Source organism: Mesoplodon densirostris, chromosome 2, assembly GCF_025265405.1.
Source record: "Mesoplodon densirostris isolate mMesDen1 chromosome 2, mMesDen1 primary haplotype, whole genome shotgun sequence".
NCBI lineage: Eukaryota > Metazoa > Chordata > Mammalia > Artiodactyla > Ziphiidae > Mesoplodon > Mesoplodon densirostris.
The window spans coordinates 16,895,638-16,916,609 of NC_082662.1; the positions used below are offsets into that span (position 1 = coordinate 16,895,638).

Consider the following 20,972-nt stretch of genomic DNA (forward strand, 5'->3'; position numbering starts at 1 on the left):
CCCATTCTGTAGACCATTGCAGGGCTCGGGATCCCCAGGGACCGCTGGGGAAGGAAGACTGGAAGTCACGATCCGCAGCTCATCAGAGGGCCAGGTGCTACACACCAGGATGAGCCCCCTGAGGTGTGGGAGAGCCGTGGCAGACCAGTCACCCAACCAGGAGCCTCAGAGGCAGGGCATGCGAAGCCCCAGGGACAACACGGTGCAGTGCCTGGACCATCGATGTCACCCAGACCAGACAAGGGATTCTATATCAAAATAAATATTTTATATTCACTGTCCAGTAGGGCAGCCACCAACCACACCAGAAGTGGGCCTGATGCGACTGAGGAACAGAATTTATGTTAATTTATATTTAAAAACTGAAGCAGTGTAAAATATTTTCCCATCAAACACAACTTTATTTTTTTGTGTTTCATTTCATTTGAACTATGGACACTTAAGCACCTGAATTGAGATGTGCAATAAGTATGAAACACACACCTGATTTCGAAGACTTAGTATGAAGAAACAATATAAAATATCTCCCTAATAGCTATTATACCATGATAGTATGTATTATTATGTTTTATTGAAATGAAAATATTTTGGATACTATTGGGTCAAATAAAATGTATTATTAAAATTAATTTTAGGGACTTACCTGGTGGTGCAGTGGTTAACAATCCGCCTGCCAATGCAGGGGACATGGGTTCAATCCCTGGTCCAGGAAGATCCCACATGCCACGGAGCAACTAAGCCTGTGCGCCACAACTACTGAGCCCGCGCTCTAGAGCCCACGAGCCACAACTACTGAGCCTGCGTGCCACAACTACTGAAGCCGGCACGCCTAGAGCCCGTGCTCCACAACAAGAGAAGCCACCGCAATGAGAAGCCCGCCTCCGCAGTGAAGAGCAGCCCCCACTCGCCGCAATTGGAGAAAAGCCCACGCGCAGCAACGAAGACCCAACACAGCCAAAAATAAATAAATAAATTTATATTTTTAAAAATCAAATAAAACTGTAATTCAGTTCCTCAAAAGCACTAGCCTCATGTCAAGTGCTCACTTGCCACATACGGCTGGTAGTCCCTAATTGGACAGCCCAGAAACAGAACATTTCCACCACTGCAGAAAGTCCTGTAGAACCACACTGCTGTGAAGAAGACAACTTTACATGCATTAAGGCAAAACATAAGATTTCAGAAACGCTTCACCCATCAACTGATACCTCCAGACCCACCAGAGACGTGCGCACACGTGGAGCAGGTCCTAAGCGTCAGCCACTCTGTCCACCCCGGGCTCTGCCATGTTCCCCGTGTTATTATTTACTAAATGATTTTCATGAAATCAAACTGTTAATTGACTCTCCTGTTAACTTGATGTCATCCTCAGCAATAATTCCCGTGAAGCTGCGTTACAGGCTGGACATGCTAAATATTTCTTCTACTTCCCATTAAAATCAACGCATAACTATTGAAATTGAAATAACAGCATCTGTGCTAAATTGCCTCATGTCCCCTTTCTGTCTTCTCCCAAGTTCTGTGTTCCATCCAGGGGCCAAATCCTACCGCATCAATGTCTCTGGACACCAGGCCTGTCCTCAGTCTGTCCTGGTAGAAGCCACGGTACCTGGTCCCCGGGTGGGTTGGGTGGTGGGTCATCAGAGGCGACTCTAAGGTCATGGGTGTGAAGCGGGGAGGACGGGGAGATGGCAAAGCCACTGGCTGGGAAAGAACCCACAGACCAGGCAGCGGGCCGGGTGTGGAGGTGAGGAGATCAGGGTAGGACATGCTGAGTCGGCTGAAAGGTGGGTCTGAGGTGGACAGCTCCCAGGAGTGTGGAAGAGGTCACCCAGTGACAGAGGAGATCGGGAACAGAGCCTGGATTTAAGGGTGGGGGTGGGGGTGGGGGTGGGGGTGGGGAAGGGAAGGGTCAGTCCGAAGTGCTGGAGGCTTCGTGCAGTAGGAACTGAAGGGAAGGGCCTGGGCAGGAGGCCGCCTAGAGGTGGTCAGAGCCCAGCAGGACAGACACACAGCCGCCCGGCCTCAGGGTGCAGCTACTCCTGGCTCCAAGTTGCTGAACCGTGCTTTGCATATGAGTCACATGCCGCTCATTTAATAGAGGCAGCAGGATGGAGCATGGGGACCTGGCACTGCGCTGGGAATCAAAACCACCCCTAACTCATTCTGTGACATTCAAGGTCTCCGTTTCCGTTTCAGGAATGATGCCTCCAGCTCTACGTATGTCTGGTGAAGATCAAATGCTACGTGCTGGTCTCCACCTGAAAGGCCCTTTCCTCCACCTTCTTGCCTGGCTGACTCCTCTCATCCTGGTCTCAGCTTAGATCTCACCACTTCCAGGAAGTCCTCCCTGCCTTCCCATCCCCTCCAAGCCCAGGTTTGCTAGCCTTCTCTATGCTGCCAAAGTCCCCCAGGATTCTCCTCCCACTCATCACCCTGGCTTGTAGCTACTAACTTAGCTGCTCCCCCACCTGATCATGAGCTGAGGGCAGCGCTCTCCATGCCTAGGATGGGGCCTGGTATGAGAATACTATTTGTTAGCTGAATGAATGAAAAGGAACATGTCATGTTGAGTTTGAGGCTCTGTGGGATGACTGGAGGTAGGGGTCTGACAGAATCCCCTGTAGCAGTGAACTTGGGACAGAAGTGAGAACTGGGGTTTGAGGTAGCCACTGTCTCCTTAGGTCTCCCCCTCTGGGCTGGGGCTTCCTGGGAACCCTGACAAGGGAGGCTTGCTCAGGGGAATTATTTCCAAGATGTGGAGGGGAACCCATGAGCAAGGCTGAGGCCCTGGAAAAGGCAAAGCCAAGGAGAACTCAATCTCGGAATCTTCCAATCTCCGAGGGGCGACCCTGGACGAGGAAGCAGAGGGGCCCTGGGGACAGAGCTACAGCAGGTTGCTGGAAGCATCAGGGTGGCTGACTCTGACTCACCGTGCAGAATGGTCTTCTAGGAGCTAAGAAGCCAAGGTGGAGCAGGCAGCTCTGGGAAGAGAGAGCTCCTGCCATTCAAGGGCCATTCAAGGTGGACATTCAAGGACCTGGGGTGGGGGTGGGGGGCTGGACCAGAGGACCTATTCTGGTCCCTTCCAGCCTGGGAGTCCAGGATGGTAGTACAGCCTGGCCATCCCCAGAGCGTGGTACCACCCTCTGGGGAGAGCTGCCCTCTTTCCCTGGGCATCTTCTACAGTCACGCCCTCACCACTCTGGGTTCCAGAACACTTCCACCCTCACAGGCGGTTTTGACTGCAGCCAAAGGAGGTGCTCTGGGGAATGTTAACTGGCCTGCCGGCCAAAACAAAAAGGTTCCATGGGCAAATACCTTCTGGAAATGCTGGGTTAAATAAGCCAAACTATTTTCTCCACTGCAAGACTCCCCAGAGCCTCAAGTACCCTAATGGGCAGCTTCAAGTGAGGGAGGGTGTATGCAGCACTTCCCAAACTTTTCCTTTTTTCCTGAAACAACCTGTGACATCTCACTTCACTAGCGATTCGATGCACAGCTGGGGAGATGGTGGTAGCAAGGAAAGAGCCCTTGGGCCAGGAGTAGCTCCAGCCCCACCTCCGCCAGAAACTCACTGTGGGAGCTTGCCATGTTTCCTCCCTATGGGCCTCAGTCTCCCCATCTGTGAAATGTGAACCTCCCTGTCATGCAGCGCCAAGGAGCTACCTAGTGTGAGAGTGTGAAAAAAAGCAAAAGCCCTATAAGGGGCAGAAACTGTTGTGGCCTCCCTGTTCTTCAACCGCCAAGGAGGAAGGTAAGTCAGACCAAAGGTAAAGGGTTTCCAGTTCTCCAGGACCAAGGCCAGGCCAGCAGCCTTCTCTCTGCAGAAGCAGGGAACTAGTGAGGGGGCGGAGGAGAAAGGAGAGGGGGAGGGGGAGGAGGAGACCTGGGGCTCTTGGGAGAAGAGGAGGAGGCTGGGGAAGTGGCTGGAGCTTTTAGAGAAGTCCTGAAGGTGTTGGGTGAGGGTGGAGGGCAAGTGGTCTTGGGGGCTGGAGTTCCTGTGGGAAGCAGGCTGGAAGGATGGGGGTGAGGACCAGCCTTGGCACTGGGGGCAGTGGAGACCCGGACAGACATTGTAGACAGGTTCCAGCTGTCTGCTGACAGGACAGAAGTCTTCAGACCAACCTGCTGCTGTCCACCTGCGCCCCTCCAGAAGGGCCTTCCCGCCCGGCTTGTGGGCAGGGCAGTCCCTCAGGACCCCTCCGAGTGGCCCCAGGTCCTGCCCAGTGGGTCCTCGGAGGCGGCCTCGCGGGCGTCCTCACCTCCACCAGCGGGTAGGCGATTTCGTTGTAGATCTGCTCTGTAAAGTGGTCCATGTAGTAGGCGCCGTCGAAAGTGAACTGCTTGGGGGGCTGGTCGACGGCGCCCGGGTTCTGGATGAAGCACTGGCCGCGCGCGGAGTCCACCGTCACCACAGGCTGGCAGTTCAGCTCCCGCTCCCGCTGGTTCATGGGGCGGCAGCGCACCACCACCTTCACCGACTCCGAGGCCATGGCGCCGCGGCGGGGGTCCCCGGGGTGCGGCCTGACGTGGACGCCTCGACCAGGACACAGGACCTCGGGGCAGGGGACGCGGGGGCGCCGGAGCCGGGGGGCGGGGCCAGCGCCCGGCGCGGGGGGCGGGGCCTCGCGGCGGGGGCGGGGCGGCGGCGGGGGAGTCTCAGGACCCGACCGGAGCCGCCGCCTCCTCCCGCTCCCGGGCTCGCCCGTCCCTGAGGCCCGGACCGGGCCGGGGCAGTGGGGGATCAGCGCTGCAGGCGCCGCCGCAAGACCAGAGCCCCCGGAGCCGCCCCAGCCGCCCGCTAGCACGGACGCTGCCACGGCGTTTGTGGTTGCTGGGCAACGCCTGGCGTCACAGCCCGTGCTCCCGAACGTCCGCGCGTTCTCCGCGCCCAGCGGGCCCCGAGAGCATCCCCCGGCTGGAGGCCGGCGCGCGGGGGCGGCCGTCGGGGAGGACCGGCACTGGCTTTGCTGGAGCATCTGTCGGCTCGGTGCCAGATGCTGCACAGCCGTTCTCTTCTCCAGTCCCCACAGACCCAGTCCAGAGAGGTTAAGCAGCTTGCCCGAGGTGGCCCAGGGGAGGCCAGGCTTGACTCCACCTCGGAGAGAAATACTAGAGCGGCCTCATCCAGGGGTTAGAGACCTACTGAGAAAGGCAACAGGACCTTGCTGCCCTTTATCCACATCCCTGTATTGACTCGGGAAGGCTGCCCCAGAGCCTATCACAGCCCCGGGGACAGAGCAAAGCTTCCCTCTAACGCTGCCCCTTGTTTTAAGACTCAAGATTGAGAAACAAAAAAAAAACTTTGAAAGCTGGTCTTTTGGTTGGAGAGGGTGCCTGGCCTCTCTCCCCACCCCCACCCCGAGCACAAGTCCCTCCAGAATAGCGGCCGTCACACCTCCTCTATGCTCCCCTTTGCACAGAAATTGTCAGCTACGTGCCTGCCGGGCACGGTGATAGACGCCGGGAGACAGCCCAGTCCCTGCCCTCCAGGTGCCCACAGTCTAGTGGGGGAGGCTGACATTTGAAACAAATGTCCCACAAACAAAAATCCCATAAATAAGCGTGTTAACAAACTAAAGGACCAGTTTTATGGAATATCTAGCCAGGAAACCTCGCCCAGGCCAGGCACGGGGTCAGGGGGCAGTCAGGGCAGGCTTCCTGAGACTGAGAGATGGTAAGGTTGAGGAGTTAATCAGGTAAAGGAAGAAGAGGAAGACGAGGAGGCCTGTGCAGGCTGTTCAAAGACCCTGTGGCATGTTGCAGGAGCAGAAGGAAAACCCGAGTGGCCAGAATATAAGGACTTGAGTCTTTTTCCTGTAGGAAATACCCACTGAAGGTTTTAAGCAGTAGAGTCATTGCTTGAATCTACCTACCCAATTCTTTCAAGACCTCCTGAGCCCCGGAGGACAGGATCTCTGTCTGGTTCATCATTCAGCACCAGTGGAAGGTATGGCTGGCAAACAGAAGCGAAGCCGGCAAACTGGACAAAGACCTCGCCTTTCAAAGGAAAAGTCTGTACTATACAATCCAAAGAAATGCATTTTATTTATTTCAAGTCCACACAGTAAGGAGAGCTGGGCTACCCAGGTGACACTGGTTGGAACAGAGAAAACTGTGGTCTATAATTAAGACATTGAGGCGTCTGCACATGTGGGTCAAAAACCTTTGTATTGTGTGATCCATAAATGCTGTGTGAAGGAATGTTAAAGTACTTTGGGAACATTCCTGACACCTTGTCCACACAGATAACTTGTGCAACAAAATCCATCCCTTATAGAGGTTAAGACCAGTTATCAGGTCTTCTTAAATGTGCGAGACTCCAGGGCTGTAATCCTGGGCCCCGTGTCACCAAACCCCTCTCCTTGCCAGGGAAATGTGAGCCTGGGGCCTCCCACGAGGGACCAGGACTTTGCCCAGGGAGGAGATGGGTTCTGGTAGTAATGGCCGTAAAGTGAGGCTGGGTTCCCACTCACATTCAGTATAAAATCAGTACTGTGGTTCCAGTGAAAAGAACCCCCAAAGGACAGCCTCTTCCTATCCCTTGTGACAAGAGTGACAAGGCCCCAGCCAAGACCATTTGCTGAGCTGGAGGTTGTAAGCTGGGAACACCAGGCCTGAACTTTTGAGGCTCCTCCCTTCTTTTTATTCCATTGGGGTTGCCCTCTTCCTTCCAGGAGTCAGAAGTCTGTTACTTTCAAGGTGCTGAGCAGTCACATCCCCTCCCCAGATGGGGGAGAGGGCAGCCCCCAGACTCATGACTTGGCCTCTGCCTCAGGAATAGAAGTTCATCCAAAGTGAACTTGCTCCCTATCTTAATCTGGTAGATTCATGCCTGTCTGTCAAGTTTACTTATACAGGGGAATACCCAGATCCGTTGTCAATCACCACAGGGCCATTGCCTTAGACTAGCGTTATTTCCCTGGATGGACCCCCACTGCCCGCTGAGGCCAAGTACCCTTTGGCAGGGCCCACATCAGTTCTACCTTTGGATGATTCCTCCCTGACCCCCATCCCCAAGGGGGCTGGCCTAGTGAAGTGGCCCCTGACAGATGCCCATTAAGGGAAATGCCACCATTGGGGGGCTTCCCAGGCAGCCACCAAACCCAGTCTGGCCTGCAGAATGAGTGGAGCAGGACCCTGGTCACCCCTCTAAGCCTGCAGCTCACTGCTGGCCCCTCCCGGTCAAATGGCCAAAGAAAGTGAGCCTGGTGGGGCAGGGGTGTGTGGGTGGGGATAAGACTGGGACATCCCTTCCAAGTAAGCAGGAACCACAAGTCCGTGGTTTTGAGTGGAGAAAAACCAGCCTTCCTAGTCTGAAGGTTCACTGAGATTCTCTGCCCTGTCGGCCCGTTCACAGTCCCTTTCTGCACACAGGTGTCCACCTGCGTGTGGGCTTTGGGTGGCACGGCTCTTTGTCCGTCCTGCCCTTTCTGCACCCTCTTAACCCCCACTCTTCAGAACTCAAGGGAAGACTCCTTTAGCCTCAAAGGACATGGGAAACAGGGCTCGCTCCGTCAGCCTGGATGTAGCCTCCAAGCTCCACCACGTCATCCCTGTTTCTCTCACGGAGGTGGCTCGTCCCCATGCCTTCGCCCAAAGTGAGAACTCACTCCTGCCTCCCCAGATACCTCTCCCTCACATGTCTGGCTGCCTTGGTCAGGAGCTCTCTGGAGATGCCCAGTCAGGGCCCCAAGGCCTGGCCTCCTTAGGAGAGGGCTCCACCTCTGTTGGAGCAAACCTTCCCGCCCACCTTGGAAAGCTCCCCACCTAGGAGTAAGGTGAAGCCCAGAGAAGACAAGCATCCAGTCACCCAGCAAGTTCATGGAAGCCTGGAGCTCTGCCTGCCCCTCCTGCAATCCTGACGGGGGCCCGTGTCCTGTCAGAAGCCACTGGCAATCCCCACTCTCGGGGCTCCGCCCACAGGCAGGGTAGTGATGGAAGACTGGTCCAAAGGGCAGTGACCGGATGGAACTGGTGCCTAGCGGGGTGGGGGAAGGGCAGAGCAGAGAGCCTGCTGAGGCCCAGGAGCCAGGGTGAGGCGGGGCCTCCTGGCATGGGGCTCAGCGTCCTAGCCCAGGCCCTGCAGTTCTGCCTCGGACTTAGCATGGCCAAGGGGCCGGAGCATCCGGGGAAGCCTGCCCTCGGGCCCGCAGTCCTGCTCCTCGTAGCCAGGGTTCAGGCGGCCCATGTCGAGGGAGCAGAAGAGGCTGCGCTCCGTCCCAGCATGATGCTCCACCAGGGCCTCCAGGCTGGGGAACTCAGCCGGCAGGTGCTGGTGGGGACGACGAGGGGAAGGGACTTCAGCTCCAGCTCCCCCTTCCACACAACCGCCCCCTCACACAGGATCCTGCCCCAGGAGGGAGGAGGATATTCGAGCCCAGAGAGGACACTGTCCTGCTCACAGCAGAACCACACCCCGGTTCCCTCCCTTTCTCTCCTCCCAGCCTGGACAGGACTGAGGCACTCAGCGTGGAAGTAAGGCCACACATTTTAAAAGTCTTTCCTGCCCACCGGTCCCTGGAAACCTGTGATCAGGCCAAGACTCCAGACCTAGAGACTCGGAGGCTGTGTGAGCTTACGCAAGCCTCTACCCTCTCGGATCAGTTTCCTCTACCGCTAAAAGATGTGGGAAAGCGTGACTTTTTAAAAGCCGGGATTTCTGTAAAAATGTGAGGCACGACCCTAGCCCAAGACTCTTACCTCCCTGGAGCGAGAGGCCTTAGGGTGGAGCCAGCAGAGTACAGGGGGGGCCAATAGGCCAGTGGGGGCGGGGCCAGAAGGGCCAAGGACGAGAGAGCTGGATGGAGAGTTAAATAAGGGGTGGGGCCAGAGAGAGCCAATGGGGGCCCGGGATGAGGGTGAGGAGGGCTCAGGACCTCAGTGGCTAGAAAAGGGCGGGGCTGGAGGGCGAGGGGCAGGGCCAGGAGCGCTCTTACCTCCACGCAGTAGCGGCCGAGGTGGTTCCGGAAGACCTGGTGGGGCACCACGCCGCACTGTGTCCTCACCGACAGGCACCACTGGCCACTGGTGCCTGGCTCAGGCCACAGCAGGAAGGCCCCGAGCACGTCTCTCCGCAGCAGGGCGAGGGCACTGGGCCTGGGAGGGCAGAGGGGAGAGGCTGAGGGCGGGGCCCCCACTCAGGACCCAGCCTCAGCTCACTTAATAGCATCACGGCTCCACAGCATCGTAAACACACTGCCTGCCCCACAGTAGGCCCGCCACGGAAGGAAGCTTTTAGCCTTCCCTTCTAAACGGTTTCCAAGGGGGTCCTAATTGCTGACAACTTCAAGACCCAATCGGTAGAGAGCTGGCATGTCGGGAGCCATTCCCTGTGACAGGCCAGGCGCTGAAGGCTTTACCTGAATGACCTCATTTGATCCTCTCCACAGCCCTGCAGTGAAGGTCCTTTTATTATCCCCACTTCACACTTGAGAAAACTGAGGCCCACGGTGGGGAAGCCCCTGGCCTGAGGTCCCGAGGTCAGGAGGCCTCCGCCCAAGTGCAGGGATGGACACATCTCAGGGCCTTAGGGGAGCCCACAGCCTATTTCTCTGACGCCCCCCAAAAGGGCTGGGCACCCCCTCCTACCTGGAGATGCCAGCAAAAGCCCAGATGTTCTCCGTCAGGCTGCCCTCGCTCTCCACCAGGCATGAGGGGCCCCCAGGACCCCGGGGCCAGGCCTCCCACGCGTCAGGAACTATGGAGACCATCCAGGGCTCAGAGGAAGAGAGGTGGTCCCCTCCCGCGCCCAGCCCGGCCCACGCCCACAGGCCTCATCACCCCCGCCGCTCCCGGCCCAGTCTGCACACATCCTGCTTCCCCAGAGGCACAGCGGCGCCCAGGCACATCCCCAGGCACAGCCACTCCCCAGTCACAGCACAGCGGCAGCTACGCAGTCGCCTCTGCAAGCCCCTGGGCACGCAGACCCGGCTGCGCCCTCCCGCCCTCCCTCGCGTGGACACGAGGCCTCAGCACTCCCAGGCGCAGGCATCGACAGTCTCGGCCCCGCAGACGCGGACGCTCAGGCCCACCCTCCCCGACTCGCGCACCCGTGCCCGGCCACTCACAGGCCTCCCGAGCCGACAGCTGCAGCTGCGTCTCGTAGGTGCAGGCGCGGTAGGCCCCGGAGCGGATCACCTTGCTGCGGATGGCCTTCTTGCGCACCAGCGTGGGCGAGCAGTACGGGTTCCCCAGGCGGGCGTGGCGGGCGCCCCCGCGGCTTTCCGACTCCGGGGGCTCCTTCTAGGGCACCAAGAGGACCCCGCAGGGACGGCCAGACTCAGGCCCAGCCATCAGCCCCTCCCACAGAAGTCCAGCACCCGCCCCTCTTGATCCCCAAACCTTCGCCCAGTTCCCTTGTCCATGGCCCACTCCCTGGCTGGCGTGCCGCGTACCCCACTGCCCCCAGGCCCCTCTGCTGGCAGCCGCCCGAAGGAGACCAGCGCGTTAACGTGCTGGGAGAGCTGATCACCGCCGAGGGGTTCCCGCACTAGGCCAGGGGTGCCCCCAGGGCCCGGCAGGGGCTTCAGGGGCACGTCCCCTACGGGTCCTGGGCAGGGCTCAGGCCGTGCCCGATCCTCAGGGTGACGCAAGAGGTGAGCGAGCTGGAAGGAGCGGCAGAGCAGCAGGTGCAGGATCTGAACCTGGTGGGGGAGAGGGAGGCGGGCTCAGCTGGGGGAGGTTTCCTGGGGGCTCCTCAGGCATCAACCCACTCCCCAGGCGGGCATGCAGCCCCTTGGCTTGGAATGCTCTTCCCCATTCTTCCTGGGAAAACTTCTTATCCCTCAAAACCTCACCACCGTGCAGCATCCCCGACCAGCTTCCTCTATTCATTTAACAAATACCGATCGTCTACCTTGTTCCAGGCATCATGCTTGGAGCTGCGACGACATGGGCTAAATGCACTCCTACCCCTAGGTTTACTACCCTCACCCTGTGCATTGTACCCTCTTGGAGGAGTGGCTAAGAGCCCAGGCCCTGAAGTCACAGAACCTGGGATCCAATCCTGGCTCTGTCACTTAGGAGCTGCTGTGTGACCCTGGGTATAGCATGGCATCTCTGCGCCTCAGTTTCCTCCTCCCCACCTCCCCGTGCCCCTTTAATGAAATGGACAACAGAAACCCCCCTGGAGAAGCCCAGCACTCTGGGGCCCACACATTCCATCTGCGACACACATCATCCAGGCCTAACACGTTGGAACTGTGAGCTCCAGAAGATCAAGGGCCACGTCTCAGCCACCTGTCACTCCAGTGGCCGGCACAGGGCTTGACATACAGGGGTGATGGCAAATGCTTGCTGCGCGGAACCAAGCCCAGCCTCTGCTTGCCAAACAATTGGCTGCCGAGGCTCCACTGTTCATGGCGGCCACACTGGCTTTGACTTTCGGGATGTACCCGCCCACCCACTCTCCCCACGGGGCCAAGCACCGGAACAGTTCAAGGCCCGGATCCAGCCTCTGCTCTCAAAGAATTCCAGTGACCGTAGTTAGGGACAGACCGGTGACAGAGTGCAGTTCGTGTCACAGGACCGCAGAAAGTGTGGGGGGCAGTCTGGAGGATTCAAGGTGGGCTCCACAGACACACGGGCTGAGCCTCAAAGGGCGAGTTGGAATTTGCCAGGATGAGAAGGGGAAGCGGTTGCAGGCAGAGAGAACAGCAAGGGCAAAGGCCCGGCAGTGTGACCCTCCGATCTCTAAGGGCACAGCCTGGTCCCCACCTCCAAGCTCGGGGAATGCTGAGGCCACTGACTCGCTTTGAGGGAGTCCTCAGAGGGCAGGGCCACAGAAGGAGCCAGGGTGGCAAGGGGTGCATGCCTGGAGGGGGCGCAGGCCAGCTTGGCTGAGCCGTCCAGGGCCTCGGTCCCTGGAACCCACACTGATGCACAGCACACCCCCCAGTGCTGCGCCCCCTGCCCTGGGCCCCAGGTACCTCTCCAGGCTGGCTGCCCACAAAGAGGTGGCAGAAGAGCTTGCTGGCCGGGCTCCGGGGATTTCGGGCCATGAAGGCAAACTGGCAGTCGGCTGGGCACCAGGTGGAGTAAAGTATGCGCCTCAGGGCGTGAGCCATCAGGAGCACCTGGGGGTGCAGCGGGCACACCGGCCTCCATCAGACCCGCCGCATGGCCTGCAGCCGCCCGCCCAGCCTGTGCCAGCCCCGAGGGCCCCGCACACCCGCTGGCAGGCCTCCCGGGTCTGCTCTCCAGCCTGCACGCCCAGCTTCGGGCCCACCCTGCTCCTGGGGTGAAGAACTCTGCCCTCCTTCCAGGCCTGCCCAAATCACGCTTCACATGGGAACCCTCATCCTTCACAGGGGACCTGAGCTCGGGTCCCTTGCTCCCTGCTGCCAACCTGCTGGCTGGGGTGGTCATGCCAAGCTATGGAGCTGAGGGGCAGAGGGTTCACAGCCTGCGGGTCACGGGGACAGGCAGTTGTGGCCAGCCCTGGGCTTGCACGCCTGGTCTCTGGAGTCAGGTGACCGGGATCCAAATCCTGGCTCTGCCACTCACTCTCCGGGTGACTTGGGCCGGTGAGGGCAGCTCTCTGAGTCCTTGTTGTGACAAGTGGGGCTGGGGGGTGAGCGAGACCTCGTGCAGGTGGCACAGGCCCTTAACCCAGGGCCCCGCAATGCACAGCTCTGCACACATTTGCACCAGTCCTAGGTGAGTGGTGCCGGAGTCGTGGGTCTCACAGTCTGGCACGTGGTTTAGTGTTCATCAAACACTGGTTTGCACCAAGAGGAGGATGGCAGACCAAGCAGGGGCTCCCAACTGGCCTCCAGCCTGCCTGGCCCTGTTCCACAGTCATGAGAGGCTAGCCACAGCCCACTGGCCAAGCCCGGGGACCCACAGAAACCTCATGGGGCTGGTTGGTCCTGATGCTCAGGCCAGGAGGTGGCCCCCGGAGATCCTGGTGGGCTGGCGGCCGGCGGGTGAGGGAGGAGAAACTGTCATCCACGCTTGCCAGGGCGGGAGGGCCTTGGAGAGGGGACATCCAAAGGCCCAGAGCAGGCTGGGCAGCTGGGGAGGCTGGAGGGGCAGTGCAGGGCTGGGGGGAGGCGAGTGCTTTCCCAGGGAGTAGGACACCTGTCCGGTCCTCACCTGCACCCACACGGGTTCCTACCTCACCCTCCCCGCTGTAGATCTTGAGGCCCTGAAGGCTGAATTTCAGGATGACAGCCCGGCGGCGGGGACAGTCCTGGGGGGGGAGACAGTTGGTGGGGGGCAGACATTACCTCCCAGGCCCTGCCCTGCCCAGCCCAGCCTCTGTACTAGTCCCCCTGGGCTGGTCAGCCAACTCCACCCCAGCGGCCAGGGGACTGAGCCCTGGACAGGGAGCCCCAAGGAGCCGGGGAAGTGTGGATGGCTCCTGGTAGACCAACCCCTGGGCCATGTTATGACCACCCCCCCATCTCTCCCACCTGTGGCTTCCACCTGTGGGGCACAGGTCATGACCACCCAAGGGAGGGGGCCCCGGGGCTTCAGGGGCGTGGCTCCAGGAGCCCGGGTGTGGTCCTGACTGGGCCCATCTCTCAGAACGGCGTTGGTCCTGCCCCTCTCTGGGCCTCACTTGCTCCATCTCTCTGAATGGAGGTTGGGATGGATCACAGGGTCTCGGGGCCATTCCCAGGCCGACACCCCAAGGCTGTGATCCCCCGCAGGGAAGTGCGCTCCCCAGCCCCCAGCCCCCTACCTTCAGTGCCCACAGCTGTTGCTGCACCAGCCACGCGCTCTCCTGGGTGTCCAGGTCGTCCACGGGGAAGGAGCCCACGTACTGCTTGGGGGTGGGGGGGGGGGTGGGAGGGCGGCGCGGGGAGTCAGGCCCATGGCTCCTGACCCCCGTCCTCCAAATCGCCCTCCACGCACGCACTCTGCTCTGTCGGGTAGGCTGTGGATGGTGACAGAGCGCGGACTCGGAGTCCAGGCTCTGCTACTCTCCCTGGTGAAGCTGCTCGGCCCCTCTGCGGCCCCATCGCCTCATCCGTGCACACACACTCCAGAGCTGGGGCCACCGAAATAGGCCCGTGACCCACGGCTCCTCCCCACCCCCAGGGCCTGCCACCTAGTCACGGCCCATGGGAGCCCACCGCGTGGGGCGGCCCCACCCACCTGCGCAAACTTGGTGATGCACCTGGGCCGATGAGGGGCAGGGCCGCAGTCGGAGGCTCTCCGGCCCCCCGCCCCAGGCTTCTGCATGGCCCCCAGGGTGCCCGGCTTCAGGGTCCGCAGGAGAGAAGGCTGCAAAGGGCAGGGGAGGAGGGCTGGTGCCCAGGCGGTCGAGCCTCAGAGCGCCCGTCAGAGGCCACCAAGCTCCTGCATCCGACAAACCCTGCCTGAGCACTGGCTGTGTGCCAGGCAGCATCCCGGGCGCTGGGACCCAGGGGATACACGGCCCTGACCTAAATGACAAACTCCCTGCCTGCCCTCATGGAGCCGACAGTAAACTAAATAATAAGTAAGATAAGGAATATGCTAGATGGTGATAAAGCAGAGAGGAGGAAATGAAGGGCAGGCCGGGGGTGACTGCAGCCGGGAAGGCCTCGCTGAGGAGTGAGCTTCAGGAAAGAGCTGGAGGAAGGGGGTGCGGACATGTAACCAGCTTGTGCAAAGTGCCAGGGGAGGGGGACAGCCTGGGAAGGCAGCACCCAAGAGGAGGGCTGTGACAGCAGCGAGAACAGAGTCTGCAGAGGCACGGAGGAGTGAAGGCAGCTGGGGCCCTGAGGTAGAACTTGGCAGAGCAGCAGCCGGGTTGGGATCGATCGGCCTTAAATGTCACACTGGGGCTCTGCCCTGTGGGCAGTGGGGAGCCACAGCAGGTTCCAGGGCAGGAGCTCTGGAGTCCACGGGGGCAGGGGGCACTGGATGGCCAAGGCTGCGTCACGGGGCCCTGGCTTCTTCCGCCCAGCCTGACTCCAGCCCTGCCAGAAGACCCCACCCCAACCAGACCAGACACTGATGCTGAGGCAGGGGGTAGGGAGGGTGGACAATTGCCCCGGGGGTGCTGAGGAGCCCTGCCCCAGCCCATGCCAGGCTCTGGTCTTTCCTAGGGCCCCTCTCCCAGATCCACCAGGGGGGGAAGAGGAGGAAAGCTGCCTTCTAGACCGTCCTCAAGGGCAGGGAGAGCACTTACTCCCTGTCGGAGCTCAGACCACAGCTGGTGCTCAGTGAATGTGGAATAAATGCGTCACAGACAGAATGGCTGAATGCCTCTGCCTAGGTCCCAGGGACTCAGCTCCCTCAGGCTTCCCTGGGGCCAACTTAGACCCCCACCTCCATCCCCCATCCTGGCGGGCTCCGTCTCACCGGGCTACTTGTAATCACTGCACTTGGGATCAGAGAGACCTGGGTCCAAATCCTGTGTGACCTTGGGCAAGCTGCCTCACCTCTCTGAGCCTCCATTTCCTTGTCCCCAAACCTGGGATAACATGAGGAGTCAATGAGAATTGAATGGAGGCACAGAACCCAGCACGATGCCTGCCAGGCTCGGAGCTGTGATCAACAGGTACAGTCTCACGAGGAACGGGGAACCCCCAAACCTGATGGTCAGGCAGGAGCTTGGAGGACAGCGAGGTCTCGCCACTTTCAGTGTCCTCCTTGCACCAGGCCACACCTGAGGAGAGACCACCCAGTCCAGGAGGGGGCCCTGCCTGAGGGCCATGATTCCTGCCAGGAGAAAGCAGGGATCAGACAGGGTGCTGGGCAGGAAATGGGTGCATCCCAGGTGTGCTCTCGCACCTGCAGGAGTCCTGGAGAAGGAGGGTTTGGGTGCTTTGGAGCTGATTCAGCGCCGAGGGCCCAGGAACGGCTCCTACCTCAGCCTGCCCCTGACCTTCAACCCCAGGCTCAGGCCAGGTGGGGGCACCAGTAGCAATCGACCACGTCCGGTGAGCGACCAGTAAGGGAAGAGCCAGCAAATAAAGGCTGCATGGTCCCTTTGAAGACTTCCTGGTTCCGCCCTCCTGGCACCTCTCTACTTTTTGATCCTAATTATTTTTCACATCACGTCCGTTACCTACTGTCATTTTACGTTTAAATACAGCAAGTTAGGTGTGTAACTGGCACAAGAGCTCCGTGGCCTCGGTTCCAGGTATGGAGACGGGGCTTCCAGGGAACTCGCCTTTCAACTTCATAATCACATCCTGGGCTGTGATGCCCGGAACCCGTGGGCGGGGCGGGGTGGGGGAAGGGGGTGGGTGCGGGCGGGACAGAGGAGGCAAAGACCAAAAACCAAACGGGGCAAAAGGGAGAGAGCGAAGGAACCCAGGATGAAAAGGCAGCCAACAGAAGTGGGAACAGAGGAGTGGGCAGAAAGACAGTAGAAAAAGAGATAAAGGAGAGATGGGAGGAGGGAGAGATGGGGAGCACATTTCACATGCTGCCTGCGCTGCTGACAGAGCCCCTCAGATGCTAAGAGTGTTAAGATGGAAAGGAACCACGAGGGCTATGGCACACACACAGGCCAGGACAGCTGTGTCTAAGGCTGTGAACAGCCTCCTCCCTCCAGATCCAGAGCCGCAGCTTCCTTGGGGACACCCCAGGGTGCAGGCTGTGGGGTGCGGGTGGGGAGGCCACTGGCCCTCTTATGGGTCCCCCCTCACCCCCATTACCTGATCCTTCCCCCACCCCGGAAAACTGGAAGTTTCTTCCCCCCAAGCCTGAGAGGTACAGTGCATTTCGGCTCCAGGCCTCAAGTTGGGGGCTGCCCAGGGGACCAGGGAGGGTGCAGTCTCACCCTAACCCTGGAAACAGATCCGCTTACCTGTTCCAGGCACAGACACCCACTTATCCCTTTGGATCAGACCTGTTTTTCTGAGGTTTTGCACAGGAGCCTGGCTCTGGGCCAGAACCTTCCTAAGCGGACACATTTGAAATGAGACTGGGGCCCTTCTCTTGCTCCTCTGAGGTTTTCCAGGTGGCCCTGCTTAGAGACCGGGAACTGGATGAGTTGACTACCTCGAGGGTCACAGACAGAGGCCCTCTGCTGCACTGCACTGTAGCTGAATGGTTGTCATAAGGAGGGCCCACCTTCCAGCATCGTGGGAGACCACTCAGCCTGCAGACTCTGAGCTTAGCACATGGTGGCTCAGGAGGTGAAGTCACTTGCCCAAGGTCACACAGCGTACGGGGGAGCTCGGAAGCAAGCCTGGGTCTCTGGGGCTCTTTCCCCAGGCCATGGCAGCGCCCTCCCCCAAGTGAGCAGGGTGTCCACCTAAGGAGTTTGGTGGGTCCCAGCCTATCCAGGGGCAGGTGAGGCGAGGAAGCAGGGGCAGTGGCCCGGAACACCTCCGGTGCTGGGGGTGGATCTGATCAGCAAAACAGCTGCTTTCTCTCTCCGACTGCCTCCTGGGCCAGATGGTCTGGGGCTGCCAGGGCCATTTCAGTCCCCTGCTTCAGCTCCACTAGCTTTGGCTCAGCAGCACAGAAGAGCCCCCTGCCCCCAGTACAACCCCTGGTGCCACCCCTACCTGCCTGGACCATAGGGTGGGAGAGATTGAACCACGCAGCCTAGGGTCAAGATCGTGGACTGTGGGGTCCCACAAGGTTGGCTGATGTAACCAACAAGTCACAACCTCTCAGACTACATTTCCTCAACCATAAAGTGGGGTAGTAATAGCGGCTGCCTCCTGGGGTTGTTCATCTATCTGTTCCTGCTGAGAATATTTCCAAGCGCTATGTGCCAGGTGAACAAAACAAAGTCCCAGCCCTCACGGAGCACCCAAGCTGGGTTGGGGGGACGGCACTAGAAATCAACAATTCAGGAGGGGCTTCCCTGGTGGCGCAGTGGTTAAGAATCCGCCTGCCAATGCAGAGAACACGGGTTCGAGCATTGGTCCGGGAAGATTCCACATGCCACAGAGCAACAGCCAGTGCACCACAGCTTCTGAGCCTGCGCTCTAGAGCCCGCAAGCCACAACTACTGACCCCAAGTACCACAACTACTGAAGCCCGCGCGCCTAGAGCCCGTGCTCCACAAGAGAAGCCACCGCAATGAGAAGTCTGCGCACCGCAAGGAAGAGTAGCCCCTGCTCACCGCAACGAGAGAAGAAAGCCCGCGCACAGAAACAAAGACAGGACGCAGCCAAAAAAATAATACATAAAATAAATAAATAAATAAATAAATTTAAAAACCCAAACATTTCAGGGGGCTTAAGTTACTTGGAGGAAAATACAGCAGGGTGAAGAAGATACGAGATGTGTGTGCGTGTGGGGTGGGGAAGGCGGTGCTATCAGTACAGGGCGGTCTCTCCGTACAGACGACATTAAGCGGAAAGGGCTGTTTTCAGGATTAAGTGGAGCCAAACCACATACGGGGCAAGCGCTCAGGCGGTACGGAGCGCTCCACAGCGTGGGTATTTATTCCTGGGGAGCGCTGCCAGGGCTTTCAGCTGACAGTCCGCAGCCGGCCCGGGGCGGAGAAAGTCCTCGGACCGACGGAGGGGCGAGCGAGGAAGGACGCTGGCGGAGGGGCAGTGGAAGTGACGGATGGTGATGGTGGAGGTGATGGATGATGACGGTGATGGGGAAGGGACAGAGGTGCTTCTCCCCATCCGAGAACCTCCCCCATCTCCGCGCCTGGGGACCGAGTCCCGCTCCCACCGGTCAGCTAGTCCCAGCCCCTGCCTGGCTCCCCGGCGCTCACTCACCGCGGCCGCCGCGTCTCGAGTCCCGTCCTGCAGCTCGGCGCTGCGACCCCCGCGCAGCCCCGAGCGTCTCCACCGCCCACCCGGGAGCCCGCCCCGCCCCTACCGCCTCCCCCCCAGCGCCCCCTCCTCCCCGCGCACCCCCCACGTGGCCGCGGGAACCAGCGCCCAGCTCACCTCGGCCCTCGCCCACCCAATCGGCGCCCGCGGGGCGGCTCCGCTCGGCCACGCCGTCCAATAAGCGGCCGCGAGGGGGGTGCCCCCGCCGTCTCGCACCCGGGCGCTCCGCCTTAAAGGGAGGGAGGTGGAGCTCCCTCTAGCCGAGGGCGCCTCTTCCCGGGTGGGGGACCTGAGTGCCTCGGGCCTCGCCGAAGGTTCCCTCCTCCTGGAGAGTCTTTCCCGTCCCGCCCCCTAGCTAGCTCCTCGTCGTCCTGTCGGCGGCGGCTGCGGCAGCTACCCCTCCGAGAAGCTTCCCTGACAACCAGTGACTCCTCCACCTCCTGAAGAGCCCTCGCCACTCCTGCCCGTCATCCTACTCCTCTTACTAGAGTGCGAGCAGCCTCGGCCAGAAGGGCCTCCATCCCCGGTGCGCAGGACAGCCTGGCCCGCGGAGGCCTTCAGGGATTGTCATCTTGATGAGTGAATGAAAGCGCGCAGGGCCCGGCCTCTGGGGAACTCGGCCAGTCTCTCCCTTCCTTCCCTCAGCCCCAGAGGGGTGGGAATGTGGCGCATCCCTTTCCTCGCCCTCTTCCCAACGGCCGTTCTGGGCCTTTCTTGTAAGAGAGTTAACTGAGCCTGCCCAGCCCGCTCGAGAAATCTCCGCACGAGTTATCACTTATCACTGCACGGGGCCGTGACCATGTCCTTCGGGTTACACGGAAATCCACTGAGATTGGGGAAAAGTGGTGAGCAAATCCAGCCCAGGGTGTCAGCCACAGCTTGGAGATCGAGAGCGCTTTTGTTCCCAAAGGGCCCAGAACCTAGTAGGCACCAAAAAATAAACAGCAAGCCCGATTCAGTCCGGCCTTTGGCGGGTATGACACCTGAATTCTGCAGAGGAAACACCAGCATTGCCACACGGCAGGAAAGCAGGGGCACAGGGGCGGCACAGGCTGCACCCCCACAGGTGGGCACCCTGACAGGGGTAGGCGGGCACAGCAGAGGTCTGAGGGCCTCAGGGGAGTTGGGAAGGAGGCATGTGTGAGCCATGCTGGCCTGCAGGGCATCGCTTTGTCTCCCCAGAGCACCTGGATGCCCTTCCAAGAGGCCACAGTGAGGTGTAATGCTTTGAGGCTTGGTCCCAAATTTGGGCACTTCCTCTGACTAGGTGTGGGACGTTGGGCAAGCACCTTAAGCACTTTAATCCTCCAGCGCCTCATCTGGAAGCGTTACTAACACCTGACTCATAGGGACGTGAGGGTTCCCACGAGCTAATGTGGGCAAAGTGCTTGGCACAGTGCCTGACCCATAGTAAGTGAAGTGCTCCGTGGATATTAGCTGCTGTTAGAGTTTGCTGTTTTTCTTGAGTTTCTTTTATACATTATTGAACGGCAAGTGTTTGTTGAGTTCGCATGCCAGGTGCTCTGGAAAACCCTTCACCGAGGCCATGGGACAACCCTGAGTCCATTGATGAGAAGGATCGATTGATTTACAACTTGGTCCTGCTTTCCGAAAATCCCAATTTATGAAACTCAGGGTACACAAAGGAAGAAGCGTTAATTCTTACTAGCTTTCCTAAAAAGCATGTAAATTTTAAATAGAGGACTTGCCAATTACTAGACCACAGTCCCCATTTTGAGACTCTTCAGAGAAAACAACACAAGCCACAACAGAATTAACTACTGGCTCTAAGGAGTTCCTGAGGCACACAATTCATCCTGATGTCTATAATTTAAAAAATAGCAACAGGAATTTGTTTCAGGTCAAAATGAAAAAAGACCAAGGAATTAAATTCAGATGGTGAAACCATTAAAACCAGAGGGAGAGTTTTGCCTTCTAAATCTTTCTCAGGAGAGAGGGACAGAGGGTGAAGATCTGAGTGGCCGGCACTGTGCTAGACCCCCGGGATACAGAAATTTACAACAGGACACCACAAAAACCAGACCTGGGAAGATACATGTGTGGAAAATGTCCATGACGTTGACTCCTGACTTTGTGACCACCGAGGATCCTCTTCTTATTGGTCTTCACCAATACACTCACTCAGGAATATGATGTTTCAAAACCAAATGGATTTATACATTTGAAGTTCATTTCTTCATTTTTATTTGTGTACCAGAGTAATGTAACCACCCGTCTGAGCTCAGGTTACCAAACTCAGTGGACCTAATT

The 20,972-nt window shown here is 59.0% G+C and overlaps 2 protein-coding genes across 9 annotated transcripts in view; both read right to left on the reverse strand.

The window, feature by feature from the left end:
• KIF17 (kinesin family member 17) overlaps positions 1-4,496 on the reverse strand; it is a 48,299-nt gene extending 43,803 nt beyond the window's left edge. For both annotated transcript variants that reach the window (XM_060080479.1, XM_060080469.1), the window contains exon 1: positions 4,266-4,496. In XM_060080479.1, the coding sequence (XP_059936462.1) occupies positions 4,266-4,496 (231 nt within the window). The remainder of the gene's footprint in view (positions 1-4,265) is intronic.
• Positions 4,497-5,918: 1,422 nt separating this feature from the next.
• SH2D5 (SH2 domain containing 5) lies at positions 5,919-18,714 on the reverse strand. 7 transcript variants are annotated; one of them, XM_060080514.1, is made up of 10 exons: positions 18,645-18,714; positions 14,110-14,238; positions 13,694-13,777; positions 12,857-13,198; positions 11,934-12,080; positions 10,401-10,649; positions 10,074-10,248; positions 9,595-9,703; positions 8,943-9,102; positions 5,919-6,003 (listed from the first exon to the last, which is right to left on the reverse strand). In XM_060080514.1, the coding sequence occupies exons 2-10, from the start codon at positions 14,194-14,196 to the stop codon at positions 5,938-5,940; spliced, it is 1,419 nt and encodes a 472-aa protein (XP_059936497.1). In that variant the 5' UTR covers positions 14,197-14,238; positions 18,645-18,714; the 3' UTR covers positions 5,919-5,937. The 7 variants fall into 7 exon arrangements, with proteins under 7 accessions (XP_059936497.1, XP_059936515.1, XP_059936487.1 ...); XM_060080532.1 differs by lacking the exon at positions 5,919-6,003 and adding an exon at positions 6,056-8,278 and having other exon boundaries at positions 13,124-13,198; positions 13,694-13,774; XM_060080504.1 differs by lacking the exon at positions 5,919-6,003 and adding an exon at positions 6,056-8,278 and having other exon boundaries at positions 13,694-13,774.
• Between the last annotated feature and the right edge of the window lie 2,258 nt (positions 18,715-20,972).

Bases quoted from the DNA above. Each gene is read 5' to 3' on its own strand.
- SH2D5 (XM_060080493.1), bottom strand. From the start codon at position 14,196: ATGCAGAAGCCTGGGGCGGGGGGCCGGAGAGCCTCCGACTGCGGCCCT. The intron at 13,778-14,109 runs GTGGGTGGGGCC...CCCACCCCCAAG, and splicing joins GCATCACCAAGTTTGCGCAG to CAGTACGTGGGCTCCTTCCC. The intron at 10,650-11,933 runs GTACCTGGGGCC...CTCCCCCACCAG, and splicing joins TGGGCAGCCAGCCTGGAGAG to GTTCAGATCCTGCACCTGCT.